Consider the following 24,326-nt stretch of genomic DNA (forward strand, 5'->3'; position numbering starts at 1 on the left):
GAATGAGTATTTTCCAAAAACAACACTGTAACAGTGAAAGGATAGAAAAGAGTAATTGAAAGTTAACATAACATCTAAAATTTCTTTCTCTGCCTCTCTACTCCAGAGTTAGAAATAAGTAGATTTCTACCACACTCTCTAAGATGAGAAATAACTAGACATGAAGATGTAACCTTATTTAAAAGTCAGTATAAATAGTACAGGGTTATAACCACACAAATATCTCTAATATTTCAAACCATGCACAGCCAAACAATGAAGACTCATTCCCTGGAAAACTACAACATTTTTCCCACGAAAAGCTAGATTATGTCAAGCTTACCTAGAAATTGAAGATTCCAAAAATTCACTGAGTGAAGGGACTGATCAACTATTTTGTAAGTACATAACGATACAGATGATGATGTATGGCAATGAGCCACAGATAATGTGCTGAAGTACTGTATGCTATGCACATAGTAGAATCTCTTCAATTTTAAATGTCACTTGAATATCAGCATTCGAGACAAATCATTTAAAGAAAATCACATTATAAGTCCCAGCTTGAACATGGCTTATAAACATAGTTCATTCTAAGCTACTTTGTTATTCCTGAAATTAGGACCCTACACTATTCCTATATCCTAAGTCAACCTGTGGGTCGGGACCCCTTTGGGGGTCGAACGACCCTTTCACAGGGGTCGCCTAAGACCATCGGAAAACTCATATTTTTGAAAAAATACCGAAAACATAAAATAATTTTATGGTTGGGGGTCACACAACATGAGGAACTGTATTAAAGGGTCGCGGCATTAGGAAGGTTGAGACCCACTGTCCTAAGCAAACCTCTTGCAAATCCAGGGAGCTTAGGGGCAAACAGCAGATAAAAAGAACACCCCTTACTCTTTTTTGTCCTCAGGAAGCATTCCATAAGAAAGCCCACAAACACATGTATATGCAGAAACCACAAAAAACCTCCCAAATACACAAGCACTTGCCTCCACACATCCTACAATGAACACTTGGAACAAAACTTTTAAAAACTGTACCCTGAAATAAATGGAGACAACTATGCAGGCCTTGTATACCATTGGATCTACAGGGTCTCTCCTATACCACTGGCAATTAAAAGATGTCCCTTCCAACTCCGTTATCCTATGATACACTCCTGATGGGATTACAAGATTGCTAGCTCAGTATCTCTTCTGAATCTGCTTGACTCACAGAAATGCTCTTGTTCTGCCCCAAAAGTTCTAGTTTCTCCCAGCTCTCAATTTCCAATAACATATTTTTATTGAGTTATAAAGTATTATAAAATACAAAATACAAAGCAAATAGAAAAGCAGTGCTGGGAGGGGAGGGGAAAGAGAAGTGAGGAAAGAAAAAGGGGAAAAAAGCAGCACTGACTTCCGATTCTCTCTGTTACAGTAAAAGAAGGCATTAACATCAAATCACAACTTTTTGCTTTTTCATAATATGAACAAGCCATTTCTATAAAGTTCAGTCTAATTGTTAAAACCCAAAGTCAAGAGTTTCATTCTTTTCCACATCAAGCACGAAGTTCAGAGGCAGTCCCCACCAACTCTCAATTTCGAAAGAGGTCTCATAAAAGATTACCGAGGAACGTTTTAGTGACCATACTCTTTTAGTGGCAATGGCCCCAGCAGCTCCTGGGCTTGGGGTGAGTGAAGTCACGTACAGTCCAGAGTTTGAAGCTGGCTGGCCCCGAATGTTCAATCTTGAGAGGAGGAAGGTCCTAAGTATTCACACACCAGAGGCTGTCAAGGAGACACTGAAGGGTCACCTTGCAAGGACCACTCGACCCTTCAAGGCAGTCAGTGAGAAGCCAGACTGCAGTTCCCCTAAAAGCCTCTTGCAGGTGTTTCCCGGGGATCCCAGAATCCCCAGAGAGCACAGAGCTTCCCTAGAGAGCCACTGGAACTGCTTTGCCTCCAGAAGTTGTGACCGTTCCATCACGGGAGGCTTTTGAGAAGAGACCAGACAGCCACTTGCCTGGAGTGGTATGGGGTCTCCTGTCTTAAGCAGGGGGCTGGACTAGAAGACCTCGGAAGTCCCTTCCAACTCTGTTATTACTTCACATGATTTCGATACTTATTACTTATGATCACTTCATGTGATCTTGATACTAACGTCCTGTTAGTCTGGAATGGTAGAGGGCCTCCTGCTTGAATCAGGTCCCTTCCAGCTCTATTCTGACTGGAAAACCCCACTTGCAGACCCCCATCCCGCTTCTCTCCCTCTGCCCTGCTCCACCAGGCAGCCCTACACCCAGAGGCCTCCCCTCCGACTTACCCCAAGCCTAGGAAGTTGAGCAGAGCAAAATCGGGTGGATCCCTTCCAGGCGCCCCCTCCCTTCTTCTTCCAGCCCTGCAAGACCCCAGGTGGGATGCGACCCCCAAGGGCAACCCTCTGCGCGGAGGGGACCCGCCAGGACGTCCAGCCCCCCCTCCCTCCTCCCCCTCCCCGTGCCCCCCCCCTGTCCCTGCTCACCTTTGTAGAGGTTGGTGACGGCGGTGGCCGCGTTCTGGAAGGGCACCCAGAGGGAGAGGCCGGGCTGCTGGCACACGCGGTCTGCGCGTGGGGGGAGAGCAAAGGGGAGAAGTGAGCCTCGCCGTGACCGACTAACCTCCGCTCCCCATCCCCCAACCTCCTCTTCTGCTCCTTCGTCTTCAAGGCCCGGCCATGTTGGGCTTCGCCATTTTGTTCACCCGCCGCCGCCGCCGGGACGGAAGCGCAGGAAATGGGGGGGAGGGGGGGAGAAGAAGGAGGACGGAAGCCGCCTGGAAGCGTCCAAGTCCGCCCGGGGGGGGGGGGCAGGAAAAAGTGAGCGGGGTGGAATCGTCCATTTACATCCCCCCATGGGTGGGGGGCTTGGAAAAAAGGAGGACGCCCCTTTTTTTAAAAAGGGAAACTACGTCTGCTCGATTGGCGGCGGCGGCAGCGCCCCCCCTCCCGTTAAGGCCCTTCCCAACCGCGTATTCGACACCCCCCCACCAACCGCCATTTTGTTGGTGGGAGGGGCCAAGGGCCCGGGCGAGCCCACCCTCCCTCAGGGACGGGGGGACGGACGGGCGAATCCATTGTGCCCCCCCTAACCCCGGGGAGCCGCTCCTTTCACCGGCTGAGAGGGAAAGAAAGAGAAGCGGCGGCAGTGGCGGTGATGAGGCCTCCCGCCATCTTGAGGGCGCCCGGCGGGGCAACCGGGCCGGGCCTCGGACGACCACTCCCAAGATTCCCACCCGGGGGAAGACGGGGGGGAAAGACAGTCCCTCCCGTAGGGGGGGGATCTTCCCCGCCCAGTGTCGACACGTGTCAGGGCATCCACACGTGCGGCGGGGGGGGCTGGGCTCACCCTTGTAGAGCTGCGCCACGGCGGTGGCCGAGTTCTGGAAGAGGTGCCAGAGCTTCTGCTGCTTGGGCTCCGGCTGCGGGGTGGCGGTGGCGGCCGCCTCGTCGTCGTCCTGCAGTTCGGGTGGTAAAGGGCCGCCCCCGCCGCCGCCTAGGCCGCCGCCGTCGTCCTGTTCGGCCTCGGCCAGGCACTGCCGCTCCCACTGGCTGAACCAGTGCTCGGGCCCGTGCAGCTCCTGGATCTCGGCCTCGCCTTCCTCCTGCGCCGCCTGATCCTCCATCGCTCGCTCGGTCGCTCCCCCGACCGGGCCTGCCTCGGCGCGGCTCCGGCTACCTCCGTCCGGCCGCGCCCGGCAGCTGCGGCGACGCCATCAAGAAGAGCCGCTGCCGCCGCCGCATCCCCGGCCGCTGCCGCCGCCCACACTGAGCCCGAGACGCCGCCCCGAGCGCCCCAAAAGGCCTCACCCGAACATGCTAGGGGGAGGGGACAGAAAACGACAACCCCACCCGCGGCAGAGCCCGCCTCCTCCAGTCCGCCGTCGCCGCTGCCCAGCGACCCTTCGGTGCCTGCCGCGCGCCCATTGGGCGGCTGACGCGCCCATCAATGTCATAAAGGAGGAGGCGGCGAAGACGAGGTCATCAAGGTTGGTTACGCCGGCAAAATGGAAAGGAGGAAGACGGGGTGGGAAGCGAGGGGGGAGGGGGATCCGTCCGCGCAGGCGCAGCCGGGGGGGGGGTTGAAAGGTATGCGCGCGCACATCAGCCTGGCTGCGCCTCCGCGCCCGCGCAGTTTCTCCTGCGCGTTCTTGGTGCTGGGTTCGCCGCCGGGCGTGGCTCAAGGTTCACCCTTGTGGCTTGGAACCGAGCACGTTTGCAATTGCAGGACAGCCCGAATGCACAGATTTGGTGCTTTGTAGCATCATGCATGGGCCTCTGTACGTTCCTCTAGGGAGCCATAGTTTACCCATGATGCCGAGATGAAAAGCATGCAATGGGCAGGGCGATGCTGAGCTGCAGAAGCGGAACATCTGGATTTTGGTTCAGCAGACAACAAATGTCATTGCAAAAAGTCGGTAGAGATTCTCCGTCATCCAGGTCCTGGTTGTCTCCAAAGGGGCCTTTTTTTTTCAGGAGGCAACTGGACTTTCTTGTTTTTTTTTCTTTTGAAGACGTTTCGCTTCTAATCCAAGAAGCTTCTTCGGCTCTGACTGGATGGTGGGGAAGGGAAGGACCAGCCAGCCAGAGCTGAAGAAGCTTCTTGGATGAGAAGCTTCTTGATTCCTGTCCAAGATTAGAAAGAAAAAAGATACACGGCAGCCATAAGCACAATTATATTTTTACCACTCTATCTACAGTTACATCGTGATTCTTTTTTTCCCTATAATCTACCCTACCTAACGTCTTCAAAAGAGAAGAAAAACAGAAAGTCCAGTTGCCTCCTGAAAAAGCACCTGCCAGGCGTGCCTCATTCAGTATCCAAGAAAGAAAATGCCCAACTCCCTTTAATTAGAGAAAAGGTACTTTTACTGGACATGAAATGAAAACAGCGAAAGTGAAGCAAGATCTGAAGCAAAAAGGCGCGATTTACCCAATACTTCCCCCCAGTTACCCCAACCCAATGTCCAATCTCCAGCTCCCAAAGGGATCGTGTGGGGCGCGTCTTCAAGTGGCCTCATTCAGTTGGTATGCAGAGACAGTTGGCTTTGACCAAGTCCAAACACCAGCCATCAGCATGCGCAGAAGATGGTGAGAACAAAGCTCCCTTCTTGAGATATCGCCACCAACACCTTTCCCCTCCCCCCCAAATACCATGAACCCCCACCCTCCCCATTACTATGGCAGCCGATAGCAAGCATGCAAAGTATAGGCTGACAGCACCTTTGAGACAATCAGAACCCGGATGTCGGAGAATCCCTATAGACTTTTAGCTATACAATTTGGGATGAACACCCTTTGAATGGTGCAGGAGAAGGAACGGATTTCCAGAGGGAAAAATTGCAGACTACAAGAACCAGGAGGACCAACTCAGGTGACCCTAAGGACACAGAAAAACCTCCAAGTGCTTCAAGGATCCTCTAAATCAGGGGTGTCCAAACTTGGGGACTTTAAGACTTGTGGACTTCAACTCCCAGAATTCCCCAGCCAGCATGGCTGGCTGGGGAATTCTGGGAGTTGAAGTCCACAAGTCTTAAAGTTCCCAAGTTTGGACACCCCTGCTCTAAATGGATGCAAATGACCAGCTGTCTGCAAGAGGTATAAATCCTTCCATTCCCCACCATCCTGTCAGAGCTGAAGAAGCTTCTTGGATGAGAAGCGAAACGTCTCCAAAAGAAAAAACAACAAAGTCCAGTTGCCTCCTGAAAAAAAGCACCTTGGGAAATGTCATTGCAGTACCGCATTCCTGACTCGGCTGTGGGGCACTTTGACAAGAGGGAGGTGTTAGATACTAGCTTCAGTTGCAATGGTTTCCACCAAGGTCCTCTGTTCCGTCGGGAACAGAGGTTTAATCTCATTGGTCGACGGGTCTGACAGCTCCCTATAAAAGGGCTGCTGTCAGACTCAACCTTCGCTGGATTGTTCTTACTTGTTGTGTTATAATAAAGAGCTGTTGTTGCCTTTAGCCTTGTGTGCCTTTCCATTACCCGAACTAACACTGGCAACGAGGGTGGGATTGGAAGGCAGCTAGGCGAACCAAAAAGAGCGTAGCAATCCAGCAAGTACATCCAGCCTGGAGCTCAGCGCGGCTTCGAGCAACCATTTTTGAGCGGCAAACTCAAAACACCCACAGAACACAAAATGGCCATGTACGCCCCACCAACTCCATATGACCCAGGCACCGAGCACTGGGACTCGTATATGCTGAGGTTCGGCTGCTTCTTCGAAGCCAATGACCTCATGAAGAACAGGCCAATTTTTGCTCAATTTTGCCCCAGACCCCAGGAGCACTCTATAAGTCTAAAGGCTATGCATGCCCTTTTTTTTTTTTGACAAAAATGGGCCCGTTTTCATGAAAAATGGGCCATTTTTTGCTCATTTTGCCCCCCTCCCACCCCTCCAGAAGCACTCTATAAGCTACCTAAAGGCTATTCATGCCCTTTTGGGGGGGGGGGGGAAACGGTCCAGTTTTCACGACAAACGGGCCGTTTGGGGAGATTTGCAGAGTGCAAAAACTTTTTTTTTTTTCAAATTTGCCTCTTCAAAACCTTGGTGCGACTTGTAATCTGTATGGTAATTTAAACTCGTTTTTCACAGTTAACAACCATTGCAGCATCTCCATGACCACTGTGAATTACCTTGGGATGCTTGAGAACTGGCTCACATTTGTGATGGTTGCCATGTCCCCGGGGATGATGGGATCCCCCTTTACAGCCTTCTGACAAGCAAAGTGAAGGAGGAAATCAGATTCACTTAACGCTGTTACTAATTTAACAACTGCAGTAATTCCCTTAACAAATGTGGCAGGGAAAGTTGCAAAACGGGGCAAAACTCACTTAAATAGCAACAGAAATTTTGGGCTCAATTGTTCCTAATTTGAGGACTACATGTATTTTGTTTTATCAGCAAGAATAAAATACAAAACAACAGAAAAATGTGCACAACAAAAAGGCAAAAAAGAATGCGTACAAAAAAGAGGGGGAAATGACCCAAATATTAAATTAATCTAACATTAAACAAACAACATCCACCCTGGCTGGATGCTGATTTTTTTAAAAAAAAGATAGATTCTGTTTCCCTTACATAATGGGTGTACAAATAGTTATAAATTGTCCCATCCTCATTTAATAAACATTACTACATTAAATAAACAAGTATTGCAAATGGGAAAGTTACTAATTAAATCAACTCAACATCTAATCATAATATATATGTGAAAAATGGGGGGGGGGGGAGATGAGCAATCAACAGGCTTACCCAAACACTACACTAAACTTCAAATCCCTCTGTTAACCATCTGTTATTGCATTTAACATGTTAAAAGTCCACAAATGTTATTTTTCCATTTAAGATTAAAGAAGCTAAAAGAATACAGTGAATTTTGTTAACATAAATAGTGATCGTTTATCAAGTTAAGTAAGTGCAAACAGAAATACATATTATTTCCACAGCAAGGACGATAAAGCAGAAATGATTAAATTGATTGCTTTATTCAAAGAGGAGAATCCATTTAATTATGTTCTTTATTTGGATAGCACTTCTGGATATTGTGCTTGTGATGAAAAAAAATGAAACTTTGAATTTGGTTTTGTCGATTAGATAGATTTGTTTGTTATGGAAATCACTAATTATATACTGATGTATACAAAAGTAAAAAGGGCTGTAATATTATCTTGTACTGTGCTAAAAAGAGTCTGAAGTCAATTCTCTTTTTTCCCTTATACTTCATATTTTCTTTTCCTGTCTCTTTTTCTTCCCTTAATTTCTTATTTTTAGTTTTCTCTGTATTTTATACATTAATAAAACAATAAAAGTCATGAATCAAAAAAACAAAAAGTCCACAAATGGTTTCCAGTCTTTTATAAACTTGTCCACTCTGTGCGGGCATTTCTTCCTGAAACAGAGTGAAACTGGTACAGGCAGTCCTCGACTTACAACCATAATTGAGCCCAACATTTCTGTTGTTAAGTGAGACATTTTTGTGCTCCATTTTACAATATTTCTGACCACAGTTGAGTGAATCACTGCAGTTGATAAGTTAGTAACACGGTTGTTAAGTTAATCTGGCTTCCCCATTGACTTTGCTTGCCAGAAAATAGCAATAGCAATAGCACTTAAACTTATATACCGCTCTATAGTGCTTTTACATCCCTCTCTAAGCGGTTTACAGTCAGCCTCTTGCCCCCAACAATCTGGGTCCTCATTTTGCCCACCTCGGAAGGATGGAAGGCTGAGTCAACCTTGAGCTGGGATAGATGGATGGGTGGGTGGGTGGGGAGGGGAAGGAGGAAGGAAGGAAGGAAGGAAGGAAGGAAAGAAAGAAAATAGCAATAGCATTTAGACTTATATGCTGCTTTACAGTGCTTTTACAGCCCTCTCTAAGCGGTTTACAGAGTCAGCCTCTTGCCCCCAACAATCTGGGTCTTCATTTTACCGGCCTCAGAAGGATGGAAGGCTGAGTCAACCTTGAGCCTGGTGAGATTGGAACTGCCAAATTGCAGGCAGCCGGCAGTCAGTAATAGCCTGCAGTACTGCACTCTAACCACTGTGCCACCGTGGCTCATAGGGGATCACATGACCTTGGGACACTGCAGTGGTCATAAATGTGAACCAGTTGTCAAGCCTCTGAATTTGGATCATACGATCCATCAGTTGCAAAAGTTGTAACTCTGAAAAACCATCCTAAGTCACTTTTCAGTGCCATTTTATCTTTGAATGGTCACTACATGGACTCTTGTTAAGCCAGGGGCTACCTGTGATTTGAACAGCAGATGCTGGGGAAGCAGGGAGCAGTGGGTGGGTGGGGGAGATGTGAGGAATTCTGAGCCCCCATTCCTGGCAGCTTTCTCAAGGCAACCTGGCTTGGCTTTTGCCCATCCAGCTTCTAACACGCCATAGGGCAATGCCTGTTGGGAAGGGGATGGGACAACTTGCCACAGCCAACTCACTGAGGGGACAATTTAACAATTCTGTTTAATTATTTAAAATAAATAAAAACTATTTTAATTTTTGCCATTCACATTTCATTGTTCCTCCTTTTGCATCCTTTAATGATTTTATTCCACCATTTAACAGATTAACAGAGTTGGAAGAGACCTTATAGGTCATCTAGTCCAACCCCCCGCTCAAGCAGCAGACCCTACACCATTTCTGGCAAATGGCAGTCCAATCTTTTCTTGAAAGTCTCAAGTGATGAAGCTCTCACAATCTCCGAAGGCAACTTCTCTTCCATGGGTTGATTGTTCTCACTGTTAGAAAGTTCCTCCTTATTCCTAGTTTGAATCTCTCCTCAGTCATTTTCATCCATTATTCCTTCGGATGGTTTGTAGAATAGTTTGACCCCTTCCTCTCTGTGGCAGCCCCTCAAATATTGGAAGACTGCTCTCATGTCTCCCCTGGTCCTTCTCTTCACTAGACTAGCCATGCCCAGTTCCTTCAACTATTCATCGTATGTTTTATCCTCCAGTCCCCTCATCATCCTGGTTGCTCTTCTCTGCATTCTTTCTAGTCTCCACATCTTTTTTATAGTGTGGTGACCAACACTGGAAGCAGTACTCTAGGTGTGGTCTTACTACGGATTTATAGAGTGGTATTAGTACCTCACTTGATCTTGATTGTATACCTCTGCTAATGTAATTTAGGGTTGTGTTGGCTTTTTTGGCTGCCACCACACACTATTGGCTCGCATTTAGCTGGTTGTCCACTAAGACTCCAAAATCCCTCTCACAGTCACTGCTACTAAGCCTGGTTTCACCCAGTTTATATATATACTTTTGATTTTTCTTACCTAAGTGTAGGACTTTACTTTTCTCTACATTGAATTTCATTTTGTTAGATAGGGCCCAGTGTTCAAGTCTGGATCTTGAACAGTGGATCAAGATCTTGAGCCTATCTTCTAGGGCGTTAGCTATTCTTGCCAGCTTAGTATCATCTACAAATTTGGTAAATTCCCCTTCTATTCACTCATCTAAGGCATTTATGAAGATATTGAAGAGTCCTGGGCCTAAGACAGAACCTTGCAGTACCCCCCCTGCTTACTTCTCTCCATGTAGACTTAAACCCATTAAGGACTACTCATTGAGTGTGGTTTGTCAGCCAGTTGCGATGGTGAAGCTATCTATCCCACTTTTTTCTAGCTTACGAAGAAGTAGGTTAAGGTCTACTTTGTCAAATGCCTTGCTGAAATCTAAGTATATTATGTCCACAGTATTTCTCTGCTCTACTAATTTAGTCACTGTTGAAGAATGAAATAAATGAATGAAGAAAGAAAGAAGAAAAAAAGAAAGAAAGAAGAAAGAAAAAGAAAGAAAGAAAGAAAGAAAGAAAGAAAGAAAGAAAGAAAGAAAGAAAGAAAGAAGGGAATTTATTTGATATTAGTGTAACTTTTTTCCTACAGTGAGTTATTCTGTGGCACCATGGTGAATTATCATAGACCCATTCTCCGTGACTAAGTCAACAGGCAGAGAAAAAGGATGGAGTGAACTCTCAGTTTTCTTCATACTGAAGTATGAATTTACTTACTTTCATGTTTTTCAAACCACAGTGCAAACTGAAGCACATTTACCCTTCAAAATCTGGACTTTTCTCCATTTCTCAAGGTAGCTCTCCAATGGAAAACGGTTCCGTTCCTGAAGCTTCTACAGTTAAAACATGATACAATGGGAATGAACAAAACTGAATTGGGGGAATGAACACATTTAATAAATGATTATAATATTAGCAAAAGTGCTTGCAAAAACATCACAAACTGCCTGTTAATCTTTGCAATTAATTAGAAGAAATACGTATGTAAATTTTAGAACTTAAAAAAAAAATACAAAGGGGTAGAAAAGTGGGATTAAAATGGATCAGGAATGAAGTTGAAGTCAACAGATGCAGCTGTCCTTACCGGGGAGTACAGATAATCCTCAATTTAAGACTGTTGCCTAGCAACTGTTTGAAGTTGCAATGATGGACCTACTGGGAGGCTGCTGTCCCTTCTTGAACTTCAGGCTCTTGGCAACCGGGCTGCATTTACGGCCATTTTCAGTCATGTGACCACATTTTCCAATCCTTTTGGCCGAACACCTGGTAGCATTTACTACCAGTTTTCACCAAAACAGTGTTTATAAAATCATGGATTTTCTTAATGACCTCAGTGTTCCAGTGACGTGCGGTGAGGTTTATGACTGGTGAGGCACTGACACAGTGCTGGGTTTCAAATATTTTTAGACTTGTGGACTTCAACTCCCAGAATTCCACAGCCAGGCATGCTCAGTTCCAATTTAAAGCGACAGCATTTGTTTTTCTCCTTTGCTCCTTCTTTCTTTTTCTTTTTCTTCTCCTTCCCCTCCTTCCTCCCTCTCTCCCTTCCTCCCCCTCTCTCAAACACACACACACACACACACAGAGAGAGAGAAGTTGGATTGGACTATCTCTCCTACCCCTTCCCTCTCTCACTCACTCTCAAACAAACCCCCCCACACACAAAAGTTGGATTGGATATCTTTTCCAGTGGCTTGAAAGCAGCTCCTCTGCCATCCCTCCCCCCATTCCCCTGCTGCCTTTCCCAAACACCTCCACCATTGCAAATGCAGCCTGCTGTCTGGGTGGGAAATGCCTGGAACACAATAAAGCCCACCCACCACCTCCTGCTGGCAGGCTGGGGTGAGAGGAGAGGCAGAGAAGCTGGAGGGGAGCCGATCCGAGCCTTCCAAAAGAAAGAGGCTGGGGGGAAGTGTGTGTACTACAGCATGGCTCTTTGCCTGGCTTCCTGCCTCCTCCTGTGGTCTCCTCAGTGCTCGCTTGTGCTCTCCCTCCCCAAGTGTAGTTTGATTGCAGGTGGAGCCACATTGCCTTTTCAAACTTGTAATCAGTGAAGCTGGGCTAGATTTTTATATAGTTTTATCCAGCTGTGTGTGTGAGAGAGAGAAATGAATGGGGCCCTGGGGAGGAAGTCACTACACTTGGGGAGGGAGAGCACCAGTGAGGTTAAGCAGAGTCATCCACGGTGAGGCAGCAACTAGCTCAGCTTTTTCCTTTTCCTTTTTTTTTTCATGATGAGAGTGGTGAGGCTCTGCCTCACTTGCCTCACCTGACTGCATGTCACTGCAGTGTTCACTTAGTGAACATAATGGGCGCTTGCCTATCTCTCTGTCCCCTTAACAACTGCCATAAAAAAAAGCCATAAAATCGAGTTGATCACATCACACCGTTTTACAACTGTGATGAGCAGGCTCCATTGTTCTTCTTGTTAGTTGCGAAGTCGTGTCTGACCCATCGCGACCCCATGGACAACGCTCTCCATGGGGTTTTCATGGCAAAGACACTGGAGTGGATTGCCATTTCCTTCTTCAGGCTCCCTTAAGGGCATGTTAAGGACTACTGATAGTCAGCCCCATTTTAGTAGGCATCATATACTTTGTGTCAGAAGCAGATCACGCTAACCAACAATTGGGAGAGCAAAACAGCCATCCTGGATTCCTAAATCCCCTCCTTATTCACAGGTGCACCACTTCACCTGGGTCTCACCTGAGAAACGGTGATCAGGTGATCCCTCAGGCTCTCAGCTTTCATTCAGGGCCTAACCAGAATCAATCGGCAGATGACATTAAGCCAGTGGTAGTCAACCTTTTTCTACCTACCGCCCATCAATGGATCTTTCTTGATGGAAAAATTTCCTTACCGCCCACCAGTTTTTGCGCAAGTGCGGAATATTTTTTAGAAAGGAGGGTGTTTTTTTAAAAAAAGAAATGTACATACATTTATCTTTTTATTTCTATTTTATGTATGCTTATAATGTTTTTAACTTTATAAAGTTTAATTAGAAAACAATAAATTGAAATTAGCTTTACCAGTGATTAATGAGATCTTTGAGGCTGATGCTGCGAGACTAAATATTTGATATCTGGTTCGATTTTCATAAGGAACAAACGAAGGTCTCCTCTTTCGGTGCTTTTCCTTTTTATCTCCTTTTTTTATCTTCTTTAGGGCTATGTACAAAAGTAAGGCTGAGCTAGTTAGCCCACTTATTATTATTAGCCAACAACAATTCTCTCCTGCCTTTTCTTTCTCCTAGTTTGCAACTGCTCTGCTCCGCTTCTGCCTGTCCCTGCTATCAGTTTCTACTCATCCCCTTCCTCTTCCCACGTGTTTGCTTGTGCACGCGCTTGCGCTCGCCTGCCCACTTGCACAAAAGGAGGTTTTAACCTCCGAAATCCCTAACGCACGCATTCTCGCGCACGTTAGTTCAAAAGGAGGTTTTAACCTCCGTAATCCCTAACGCACGCATTCTCGTGCGTGTTAGTTCAAAAGGAGGTTTCAACCTCCGAAATCTCCACCGCCCACCTGGAATCCCAAAACGCCCACTAGTGGGCGGTAGGGACCAGGTTGACGACCCATGCACTAAGCTATCAGGAATAGCCAACACTTCAGGATCCAAAAAGATCTTGACAAACTTGAACAATGGGTCCTACCAAGTGGTGGGATTTAATAATTTTTACTACCAGTTCTGTGCGTGTGGCTTGGTGGGCGTGGTGTGGCTTGGAGGGTGTGGCGGGGAAGGATACTGCAAAATCCCCATTTCTTCCCAATCAGCTGGGACTTGGGAGGCAGAGAATAGATGGGGGCGGGGCCAGCCAGAGGTGGTATCTACCAGTTCCCTGAATTACTCAAAATTTCCGCTACCGGTTCTCCAGACCTCTGGTCCTATCCAACAAAATGAAGTTTAATGTGGAAAAAAGCAAGGTTTTACACTTAGGCAAGAAAAACCAAAGATACAAGATAGGGATTAATTAAGTGAAACCTGATTCAAAAACAGTAATTATAAGGAGGACTTTGGACAGTCCTAGTGGACAGTCACTTAAACATGAGCCAGCTGTTTGCGGCAGCAGCCAAAAAAGCTAATACAATACTTGGTTATATTAAGAGAGGCATAAAATCAAATTCACATCAAATATTACTTTTCTCTTTATAAAACCTTAGGAAGACTACCCCTGAAATACAGAATCCAATTCTGATTACAAAAAAAGGATGCTGAGACTTTGGAAAAAAAGTGCAGAGAAGAGCAACTAAGATGATCAAAGGCCTGGAGATTAAAACATATGAAGAACGGCCGCAGGATTTGGGTTTGGCTAGTCTAAAGGAAAGAAGAATTAGGGGTGACAGGATAGCAGTATTCCAGTACTTGAGGGGCTGCCACAAAGAAGAGGGGGCCAAATTATTCTCCAAAGCACCTGAGGGCAGGACAAGACACAACGGTTGGCAACTAACCAGAGAGAGAAGCAACTTGGAACTAAGGAGAAATTTCCTAACGGTGAGAATTATTAACCAGTGAGCAGCTTGCCTTCAAAAGTTGTGGGTGCTTCATCACCAGAGGCTTTTAAGACGAGACTGGAGAGCCACTTCTATAGGGTCTCCTGCTTGAGGTGGCCTATGGGCTGGACTAGAAGACCTCCAAGATCCCTTCCAGCTCTATTTTGATTGATTAATTGAATCCTCGCTGTTCCAGGAAGTCATAAGAATAACCATCTGGTCTACCCAAGCCACATGCTGGTTGGTTAAATGTCAACACGTGAAGAAGTGCAATCGGGCTTTTGAGCGCATGTGCTAAAATAAGCCCCCCTGAAAATAAGTCCTCCCTGAAAATACCCCCCCCCCCAAAAAAGTTTAAATGCATGTGCAGCTAGTCCCTGCCGTTTTCTCTGCTTAGGGTCTTGCTCCACGTGCCCCAAAATAATAAGACCTCCCCGAAAATAAGTCCAAGCACTTATTTCAGGGTTCAAAAAAATATAAGACAGGGTCTTGTTTTAGGGAAAACACAGTAGGTCCTAAGGAGGAACATTTTGAGTTTGGGAGCCCAACACACTCAATGGGATGGAGTGTGGTTAGCAAGGCCCCATATGTCAGTTCTTAAAATTACTATCCTTTGTGCCTGATTTTTTCCTATTTTTCTCCCATCCATTGATGGGAGAATATAAGCCCAGCAGAAGGCATTCCAAAAAATTATGCCTGTTTTATTGTAAAGTTAGAAAATGTAGGAATACAATATAAGGAGTTGGAAGGGACTTTGGAGGTCTTCTAGGCCATCCTCCTGATTTAGCAGGAGACTCTAGCATTCCAGACAAGAGGTTTTTGAAAACCTCCAGCAATAAGAGCACTCACAACTTCTGGAGGAAAGCAGCGTCACTGATGGATTGTTCTCATTGTCAGGAAATGTCTCCTCAATTCTAGGTCTTGTTTCTCTTTTTGTTAAGCTTCCATCCATCATTTCTTGTTCTCCTTCAAGAGTACATTATCATATAAGGGCTGCAGAACTCTGGATAACCAATAGATAGCACCCTCTGCAAAGAGATACAGAAAACCCTAAGCTTTTGCTGCCATCTTGTGGTCATCTGAAGTGCTGAATGTGTGACACAAAAATGTTCCTGAACTAGAGTTTTCAACAGTTCCAGCTTGCTTGGAAAAAAAGTCAGGACACATGGTGACTTCCTCACCTTTGCATTCCCATAGCTGTTCAGTGTCCCATCCTGTGACCTTTCAAGCAGAGGTACATAAACCCTGGTGGCACAGTTTTCAAAGTTCAGCATTGCAGGCAAATTCTGCCCACAGCCTGGGTTTCGATGCTGAGGGCTCAAGGTTGACTCAGCCTTCCATCCCTCTGAGGTCAGTAAAATTGTTAGGGGCAATAGGCTGACTCTGTACACTGCTCAGAGAGGGCTGTAAAGAACTGTGAAGCAGTATGTAAGTCCAAGTGCTTTTGGTATTGACTCAACCTTCTATCCTTCTGCGGTTGATAAAATTGAGGACCCAAATTGTTGGGGACAATGTGCACCACACTACATTTTTTTGCAGTATTCCAGGTGTGGCCTTACTAGGGCTTTATAAAGCGGTACTAACACTTCACATGATTTTGATTCTCTGTTTATACAACCCAGAGTTGTATTAGCTTCTTTGGATGCTGCCACACGCTGCTGCCTCATATTCAAATGATCATCCACTAAGACTCCCAAGGTTCCTCTCACAGTTACTGTTTTTCAGCCTTGTCCTTTTTGTCTTTCAGTTTATCAGAGAGATCTTTGTGCAGCCATGCTGGTTTCTTCTTGAATTTCTTGTTTTTCTTTTTCAGTGATATTGTACTGGACTGGGCTTTTATGATCACAATTTTCAGAGTTTCCCAAGCTTCTTGAGTTGTTTTCTCCTTTAAGATTTTCATCAATGGAATCTTTCCTAGGCTATCTCTGAGTTTGTTAAAAACCAGCTCTTTTAAAATTTAAGACATTGGTTGGATTATTTTCTATTGCTTGTGTTTGCATTATATTAAATTCCAGTATGTCATAGTCACTTTCGCCCAAGGTTCCAGCAACTTCAACTCCTTCTATCACTTTTTCTCTATTAGTAAAAATTAGGTCCAGTATAGCTTTACTTCTAGTTCCCTCCTCTACCTTTTGGCTGACAAAAGTTGTCGGCTAGGTTCGTTAGGAATCTGTTTGATCTCCCACTTGCTGCGGGTTTAGTCTCCCAGTTGATATCTGATTATGTCACCCACTGAAGCGTATAGAAACCATAAAGGTGAATACAACACCCTGGGCTAAAATGTATTCAGTACATGATGCAAACTGGACAATTGACTTGGTTCAGTAAACAATTGTCCAGGAACAGTGAGTTTGCATTTGTTCACACACACCTGAGAATTTCTTTAATCCAAAGAGGAGGGAAAGCAAGAAGAAAACGTTTTCATAGGCTGAACTTGCCACAAGAGGGAACCTTTACAAGCTAAAACCAGACAAGATTGCCAAATATCTGTTGTACAGGTAGTCCTCAACTTGCAATTTACGAGCACAGTTGACCCCAAAATTTATGTTGCTAGGTGAGAAATCTGTTAATTTGCTCCATTTTATGATTTTTATTACCACATTTGTTCAGTGAATTGCTGCAGTTGTTAAATTAGTAATCCGGTTGTTAAGTGAATCTTGCTTCCCCCTTGCTTGTCAGAAAGTCTCAAAGGGAGATCACGTGACCCAGAGGCACTGCCAACTGTCATAAATGTGAGTCAGTAGCCAAGCGTTTGAATTTGAATCATGTGTCCATGGGGATGTTGCAATAGTCAAAAGTGTGAAAAACAGTCATAAATCATTGAAACTTTGAATGGTCATTAAGCAGACTTAGGATTACCTTAGTTTATGTTCAGATAGATTGAAAACAATTCTGGCAATTCACATATTTTATTTGGGGGGGCAAAATATCCTTCAGCCTTTCTCATGTTTAATGCAGTGTGTATAAAATTTGTAAGCATAGAACACTGCATTGTCAGCCTGCATCCTCCCAAAATTTTAATCCACTGCAGTATTTTTAAATCTTAGCAAGTTTAATAAGATGCGTGGATTTCAACTCCCAGAATTCTACAGCCGGCATGCTTGATAACAATAATATTTATTTTAAACTGTTTCTTATTTGAAGACTTTGCTTTTAGATATTCCTACGTTCTCAGTCTAAAATCTAAATTGTATTTTTAATGAAGCCACTGGTGATGATGATCTTAGGATGGTCAAAGACTAATCAAATGTGATTCTCATTAAAACATTGCTTCTTCTTCTTTCCTGCAAAATTGAAAGAAGGGAATTAAAGACATTAAGGTTTTCAGCACAGCAAGCCTTTTCCCTTTGATCAGGAATCCAATTAGAATTGGAGAAATTTGTGTTTGAATCTTCATTTAAGACTTGTTAGAATTTGGAATTTGGAAACAGTAAATTTCTCAGCCTATTTTCCCTTGCAGAGATATTACTATATAGTAACATAGGAGGGGGAACATTTATATCTTGGAATAGGTATCTTCTCTTGTTTTCTAAAGAAAAGAAAAGAAAAGAAGAAAAGAAAAGAAGAAAAGGCCATTCCCCACTATTTACGGTATTTAGAATATTTGTACTCCATTGATTCTACATGGAGACTCAGCAGTTTGCAAGGACTTACAAAAAAAAAAACCCCTATGACTCCTCCAAGCCCCCAAAATATATTTACATTTTGCTTCTTCCATTTCAGAAGGGCTATTTTGAAGTGGAAAAGGTCCAGAGAAAGATTGTTAAGGGCACTTCCCCACCATTATCCTTCCCACTCTGACAAATTAGCCTTCAATAGACCCCTAGACATAAGCAATATCTTCAGACTATGCAAAAGAGACAATCAACAAGACAAAAAGGGAACAAAACACCACTTCACCAGCAATCAGCACCCAAATGAGCATAGATTAATTCCAAGATTAACATCAGACCAACAATCAATTAAGGAATACCCCAAGCAAAGAACTTGCCAAACAAGCCAACAGTAAACAGCCCAACCAAAGAAGTTAATTGAGCCATGGTGGCACAGTGGTTAGAATGCAGTATGGCAACCTAACTCTGCCCACCGCCAGGAGTTCAATCCTGACCGTCTCAGGGTTGATTCAGCCTTCCATCCTTCTGAAGTCAAATGAGAACCCAGATTGTTGGGGGCAATATGCTGACTCTGTAAACCACCTAGAGAGGGCTGTAAAGCACTGTGAAGCAGTATATAAGTCCATTGCTATTGCTATTCCATGGAGTGGGTGGCCACTGCAGAAAAGGCTCTCCTTCTACACTCTGCCCAGCATGGCAATTGGGTTTCCAAAACTCTTTGAACAACGGGGTCCACAGCTTGCCCCTTCTGCCAGATCGAGTGGGACAGGCCAGGGAAATGCAGGAGAATTACAAAAGGATGACTGGTTTTAATAGGCAGCATAAAGTTATGTGTATGCAGTATTTATTTTACAACAAGGGCCTCCTATCTGTCAAATATCAAACATGAAATGAAGGAGAATTCATTGCTGGAGAATGATGAAACGTTCATTATGTCCAAGTAACACCTGAAAGGTCCAACTCATGTGCCAGACTAAGCAATGATTTGTGAATAAATAACAGTTGTCAGGGCTTAAACCAGGGCATGATTTACACACCTGAGTGAATTCACACATAGAGGCAAGTGTAGGGAGGACATAAAAAGTCACAATGCAGCCAGAAGTGTGTAGTTCAAGCCCTGTCCGTTTGGTACAATAAGGCACAGAAAAATAAGTGGAATTTTGATTGCTGAATTGTCTTTGCCCTCTTGCCTTTTTCTTCTTTTGGACACCTCCCACAGGTGTAGAGATGGGAAGGCCTGGAAAAAAAAAACTAGAAAAGTTGGGGTAAAAACAGGTGTTATCCCTTTTTTAAGTTAAGTTAAGCCTTTTTTCCCCCAGAAAAACTGGGGGAGGGGAGAGGAGTGTGGGATGTGTTATTTTCCCATGATAAATAATATATATACTGTATATAACATGGTATTCAAACTATGTTGTTGCAGAAAATGACAGGCATTAGACTTCTCAGGATACAGGAAAAGTTTATTTGGCAGCCAGGTTCAAAAACGTTAGCCCATGGCTAACGTTGTGAATTTCTGAACGACGTTCATTATCGAAGCACGCATTCTTATACATTCTCAAAGACAGTGTAACACGGAAACACTACTTATTGGTTACCTTGAGGAAAAAGCCTTATAAGGAGATGGGGGTCTTACTTCTCCTTTTGTTACAGGTATGGACTACGTGCCATTAACGAACTTTAATTGAACCTTGTGGTTTTGGACTTTTGACATAGGGACGTTTGCTGGAACATGTTGTGGTTGAAGGCTGATGACATTTCCCTGCCCCTTTAAGCAAGCTTCTAACTGTCCCTTTTATGCCACGTCTTCATTCTTATATTTTAATCCATATTTTATTCTACTTTAATGTAACACAAAAACCTTAATGAAAGATTTCTGAGACTTTTTGTAGAGTCTTAAATTATTGCAAAGTTCTCTTAGCTGAAGACAAGCAAATCCCGAAATACAATTCAAGTTAACACTGTACTTCTCAAAGCAGTTCTTAAACAAGAGAAATATGCGTTTGTGCCACTAGGGGGCACTGCAGGGAAAAGGCTCCAATTACAGTACCTCGGACTGTAATAATAATAATAAAAAACCGGTTTAATAATTGTTGGTATATAAGGAAGAAGAAATGGAAAATGATAACCGTAGTTCAAAAATTGAGAGAATAAACTGCATGTATACGTTGCGTCTTCTGTTTTTCTTTTCTTAAGCACCACTCAAAAAGTGGTTGAACTTAAATACTGAGGTGGACCTTAACTTTATTTGCTATTGGTGCTAAGGGGCAAACCTGATTATTATTTTTATGTTGATGGTTTACTGATTTATTTTGTTGCTTTTGAGGGAAAGGGGGGTGGTTACATTTTTTTATTGCAAGCAGAAATACTACTATGTGCACTGAATTTCACACAATTTGTAAAACTACTCCACACTGAACTTTCCCCCCCAAATTTTTCTATTTTTTCCAGAAAAAAACAGGGGGGGGGACTTTTTTTTCTCATGGCTTCAAAATTTCCCCAAATTTTACATCTCTACACAGATGTCCCACTTCACCCAGCACACTACTAGGCCAAAACCATCCAAGTCATGTCAGACCAACATCTAAGTCAGGGGTGTCCAAACTTGGCAACTTTAAGACTTGTGGACTTTAACTCCCAGAATTCTGGGAGTTGAAGTCCACAAGTCTTAAAGTTGCCAAGTTTGGACACCCCTGATCTAAGTCCTTTGGGATAGAGGTCTTCCACCGTGGCAACATTAAGACTTCAACTCCCAGAATTCCCCAGCCGGCAGAATGAAGCCCACCAGTCTTAACATTGCCAAGGCTGGAGACCCCTGACTTGGGATATTCTGTAGAAGTCTCTTTCTTCTAGCTCTGCACTCGTGCCCTTGCCAGCAGCCCAGCTCCCTCCGTGTGCCAACCTCGGTTGCCGTGCTGGGCATTCTGTTGACGGAACTTTCTCTGCCTTAGCTGCGCCTCGGCCAATGGGGAGCCAGGTTCAGGTCTGGGCATTCCATCCCATTTGTGCAGGTTCTCCTTTTGGAACATTGATGCCTCACACCCCCGGGCACCCGTGCCAATGCGCTTGGCCTGGCTCGGAGAGACCAACAGTGAGGAACGGAGGACTTCGTTACCCGAGAGCCTCGTGCCAATTATATCCCAGGTATGCCACCGACACCAAGCCCCAACCCAAGAAGGGGCATCAAAGTTTTTGCCAGGAGAGAAAAATACCCATTCTCATTCTGTCGAATGAAAGGGGGTTTTCTTTAGAAATTTCTTCTTAAAAAGAGGTTGAGGGACTTCTGCTGGGTACAGAAGGTGCTCTCCCACTAATGAAAGCATAGTGGCCAAGAAGACCTCTTGGATGGCCTTTCCTTTGTTGCATAACGTTCGCTGCAGCCTCAGCGGCTTCCCACCTTTCCATGCTGGCCCCGTGTGACTCCTTCCAGAGAGTTTCTTCAGGTGTGCCATTCCTGAGTTGTCTATACTCAACACCATCCCATCGGTTGTCCGATCTATTTTTTGAAAACCTTCAGTGATGGAGCACCCAAAACTCCTCCTGGAGGCAAGCCCGTCCCTTGATTAATTGTTCTCACTGTAAGGAAATTTCTCCCTACTTCTGGTTGGATCTCTCTGTAATAATCTTCCACCTATTACTTCTTGTCCTGCCCTCAGGGGCTTTGGGGAATAAGTCAATCCTCTTCTCTCCATGACAGCCCTTCAGAGTATTGGAAGATTGCCATTGTGTACCCCCCAGTAGGATACGTAGCTCCCTCAGCCATTTGTCATACAATTTAACCTCCAGACCTCTTATCCCAGAGGTCCCCAAAATTGACAACTTTAAGACTTGTGGACTTCAACTCCCAGTCTTAAAGTTGCCAAGTTTGAAGACCTCTGTCTGATCTTCTTTGTTGCTGTTTTTGCACACCTTCCAGGGACTCAACCTTTTTTGTGGGGACCAGAACTGGACACGGTATTCCAAGTGTAGCTTCACTAGTACTTACAAAGAGGCATTATCACTTCTTATGATCTTGATGCTATCTGTTGATGCAGCCCAAGACTGCACTGGCTTTTTTGGCAGCTGCAGCACACTGCTGGCTCAAAATTAAGTATTTGTCTGCTAAGACTCCTAGATTCCCCTTCACAGGTACCGCTGTTGAGCCAGGTATCACCTATTCCACACCTATGTATTTGGTCTTTCCTGCTTAAGTATAGGGCCTTACTTTTACACCACTGAATTGGTGAATCCAATTCCATTTTAAATTGTTTTCATCAGATTTTAGTAATCATTTTTATCTGGAGCCCTGCACTTTGATATGCCCCAAGGGCTAATCAATAAAGTAAACTAAACTAAACAAAACACAATTGAATTGCATATTGTTGGATATGGTTAAAGTCTGAAGTCTGTCAAGATGTCAAAATAAGTATAGGGTCTCCTGCTTGAGCAAGGGATGGGATCTGAAGACTTCCAAGGTCCCTTCCAGCTCTATTCTGATTGATTGATTGATTGATTGATTGAAGTTTGCTTTGGATTTTAAGCCTATTTGCTCAAGCTATTCTCCCCAGCTTGCTGTCATCTACAAATTTGATCAGTTCCTCTTCTATCCCCTCATCTAAATTATTTATGATGATGTTGAAAGAACTAGGCTGAAGACCGAACCTTGTGGTATCCCACTGCATGCTTCCCTCCATATAAGTATGTTGTAGGTTCATTGAAGATTATTTAATGAGTGCAGTTGGTCAGCCAATTGTGAATCCATCTAATGGTGCCTACTCCATATTGTTCTATCTTACCAAGAAGTAGGTGTGGTTTACTATGTCAAATCACTTATCCATCTTCTCTCCTTGAGTATTTGGTGGAAATGTGAGTCCAGCTCTGTTCCAAAAGTTTCTGCATAATCAAGAATTTCTTTGCTAGCTTCTTGGAACTTCCTGAGTGATAGCCGGAAAACTAATTGGTATTTTCTTACCAGGATTACTTTCCTGGTTAACCCTACTTGTCACTTACTGTGTATTCCGGAGTTCCACATATCAAGTACATCCATCGTAGGCTGTGGCAGGCAACAGAATCAACCAATTCATTTTAAGGCTATGAAAAATCAAAATAATTGCTGCTCCACTTTAAACTTGATTCCTTTGGGGGGGTTTTTTTGCAGCACATCCGCTTCACAGCATCATTTGGCAAAAGAAAACAAAACAAGCTTTATTACAAAACCACGAAGCTCTTACAACTTATACCAAGTTCTTTTTGAAAAGGATGGAATGGCCTCTGCTGGCATGTTAGCTGCTTCTGTAGGGATGAAGCCCCCCTTGACCTCAGATAAAAGGCTGCCTGCCTTCGCGGATGGTTCAAACATTATGCTAAGCCACCGCTGGGCGTTGCACTTAAAATATTGAGATTTGTGTTTTCGTGTGGGAATGAGGACACACATTAAGTACTGTGTTCTGATTCACACATTAAAACTCGAATCAGGACACACAAAATGCTGATGATAGGGATCACGCATGTGCTCCATCGTATGAACAAAAATATTAGCAACATAATACATGGGCTGCTTGGAATTGTTAGAGTGGTGTATAGCGGAAGTCAGGGGGGGGCTTGAGTGGGAGGTGGGGGTGGGTTAGGGTGGAGGGTGGGGTAATATATATGCATAATTAAACTAGAAGATGGGATTAATGAAATATTGTTATTCTAAGAGAAATTTATATTATGATTTATATATGTTTAATTAACTTAGAAGATGGGATTAATGGGCTATTGTTACTTTAAGAGAAACTTATATTATGTTTGTTGGGAGGTGAGGGGGTATAATATGTGAATGAGTAATCTATTTTAAGATGGGGGAGGGGAGGGGGTAAAGTATTTAGTATAATATTTGAATGAGAAAAATTTTGGGGGGGTTGGGGGGAGGGGAGGGGGCATAGTATCTGTATGAGATTTACATTGTATGGTGGGGCGGTTAAAAGGGGGAAAATTTGTTTGTATAAAACTTTTTCAGTAAAAAAAAATATTAGCAACATGCTGCAAAGAAAATCTTTTGCATGCAATATTAGAATCATGGAGCTAGCAAGGACCTCCTGGTTCAACCTCCTGCCCATGGCAAGTGATCTAATACCATCATCCCAGACAAATGGGTTGACCCATCTTTTCTTAAAAACCTCCAGTCTTGCTAATGCAAACCTAGGCTTTATCAACAGAGGGTTAGTAACAAAACCATGTGGTGATAACAACAGCATAACAGAGTTGGATCGGATGAACCGGTAGTAGCAATGGCGGGAGGCTCAACCCAACCGCCTGGATGCTTCTGTACATGCGCAGAAGTGTCACACATGCGCACAAGGAAGCCAGTAGTAAAAAAAATGGAAACCCCCCACTGGGCTCAATTATAGAATGGAATGGAATGGAATAGAATAGAATAGAATTACAAATAGAATAGAA

At 44.2% G+C, this 24,326-nt stretch overlaps 1 protein-coding gene across 1 annotated transcript in view; it reads right to left on the minus strand.

Moving 5' to 3' along the window:
* HAPSTR1 (HUWE1 associated protein modifying stress responses) overlaps positions 1 to 3,852 on the minus strand; it is a 32,485-nt gene extending 28,633 nt beyond the window's left edge. The window contains exons 1-2 of the mRNA XM_081965842.1: positions 3,353 to 3,852; positions 2,491 to 2,571 (exon numbers count right to left, since the gene is read on the minus strand). Of these exons, the coding sequence (XP_081821968.1) occupies positions 2,491 to 2,571; positions 3,353 to 3,629 (358 nt within the window). The 5' untranslated portion in view covers positions 3,630 to 3,852. The remainder of the gene's footprint in view (positions 1 to 2,490; positions 2,572 to 3,352) is intronic.
* Positions 3,853 to 24,326: the final 20,474 nt, after the last annotated feature.

This window comes from Natrix helvetica, assembly GCF_964273705.1.
Source record: "Natrix helvetica genome assembly, chromosome: 13".
NCBI lineage: Eukaryota > Metazoa > Chordata > Lepidosauria > Squamata > Natricidae > Natrix > Natrix helvetica.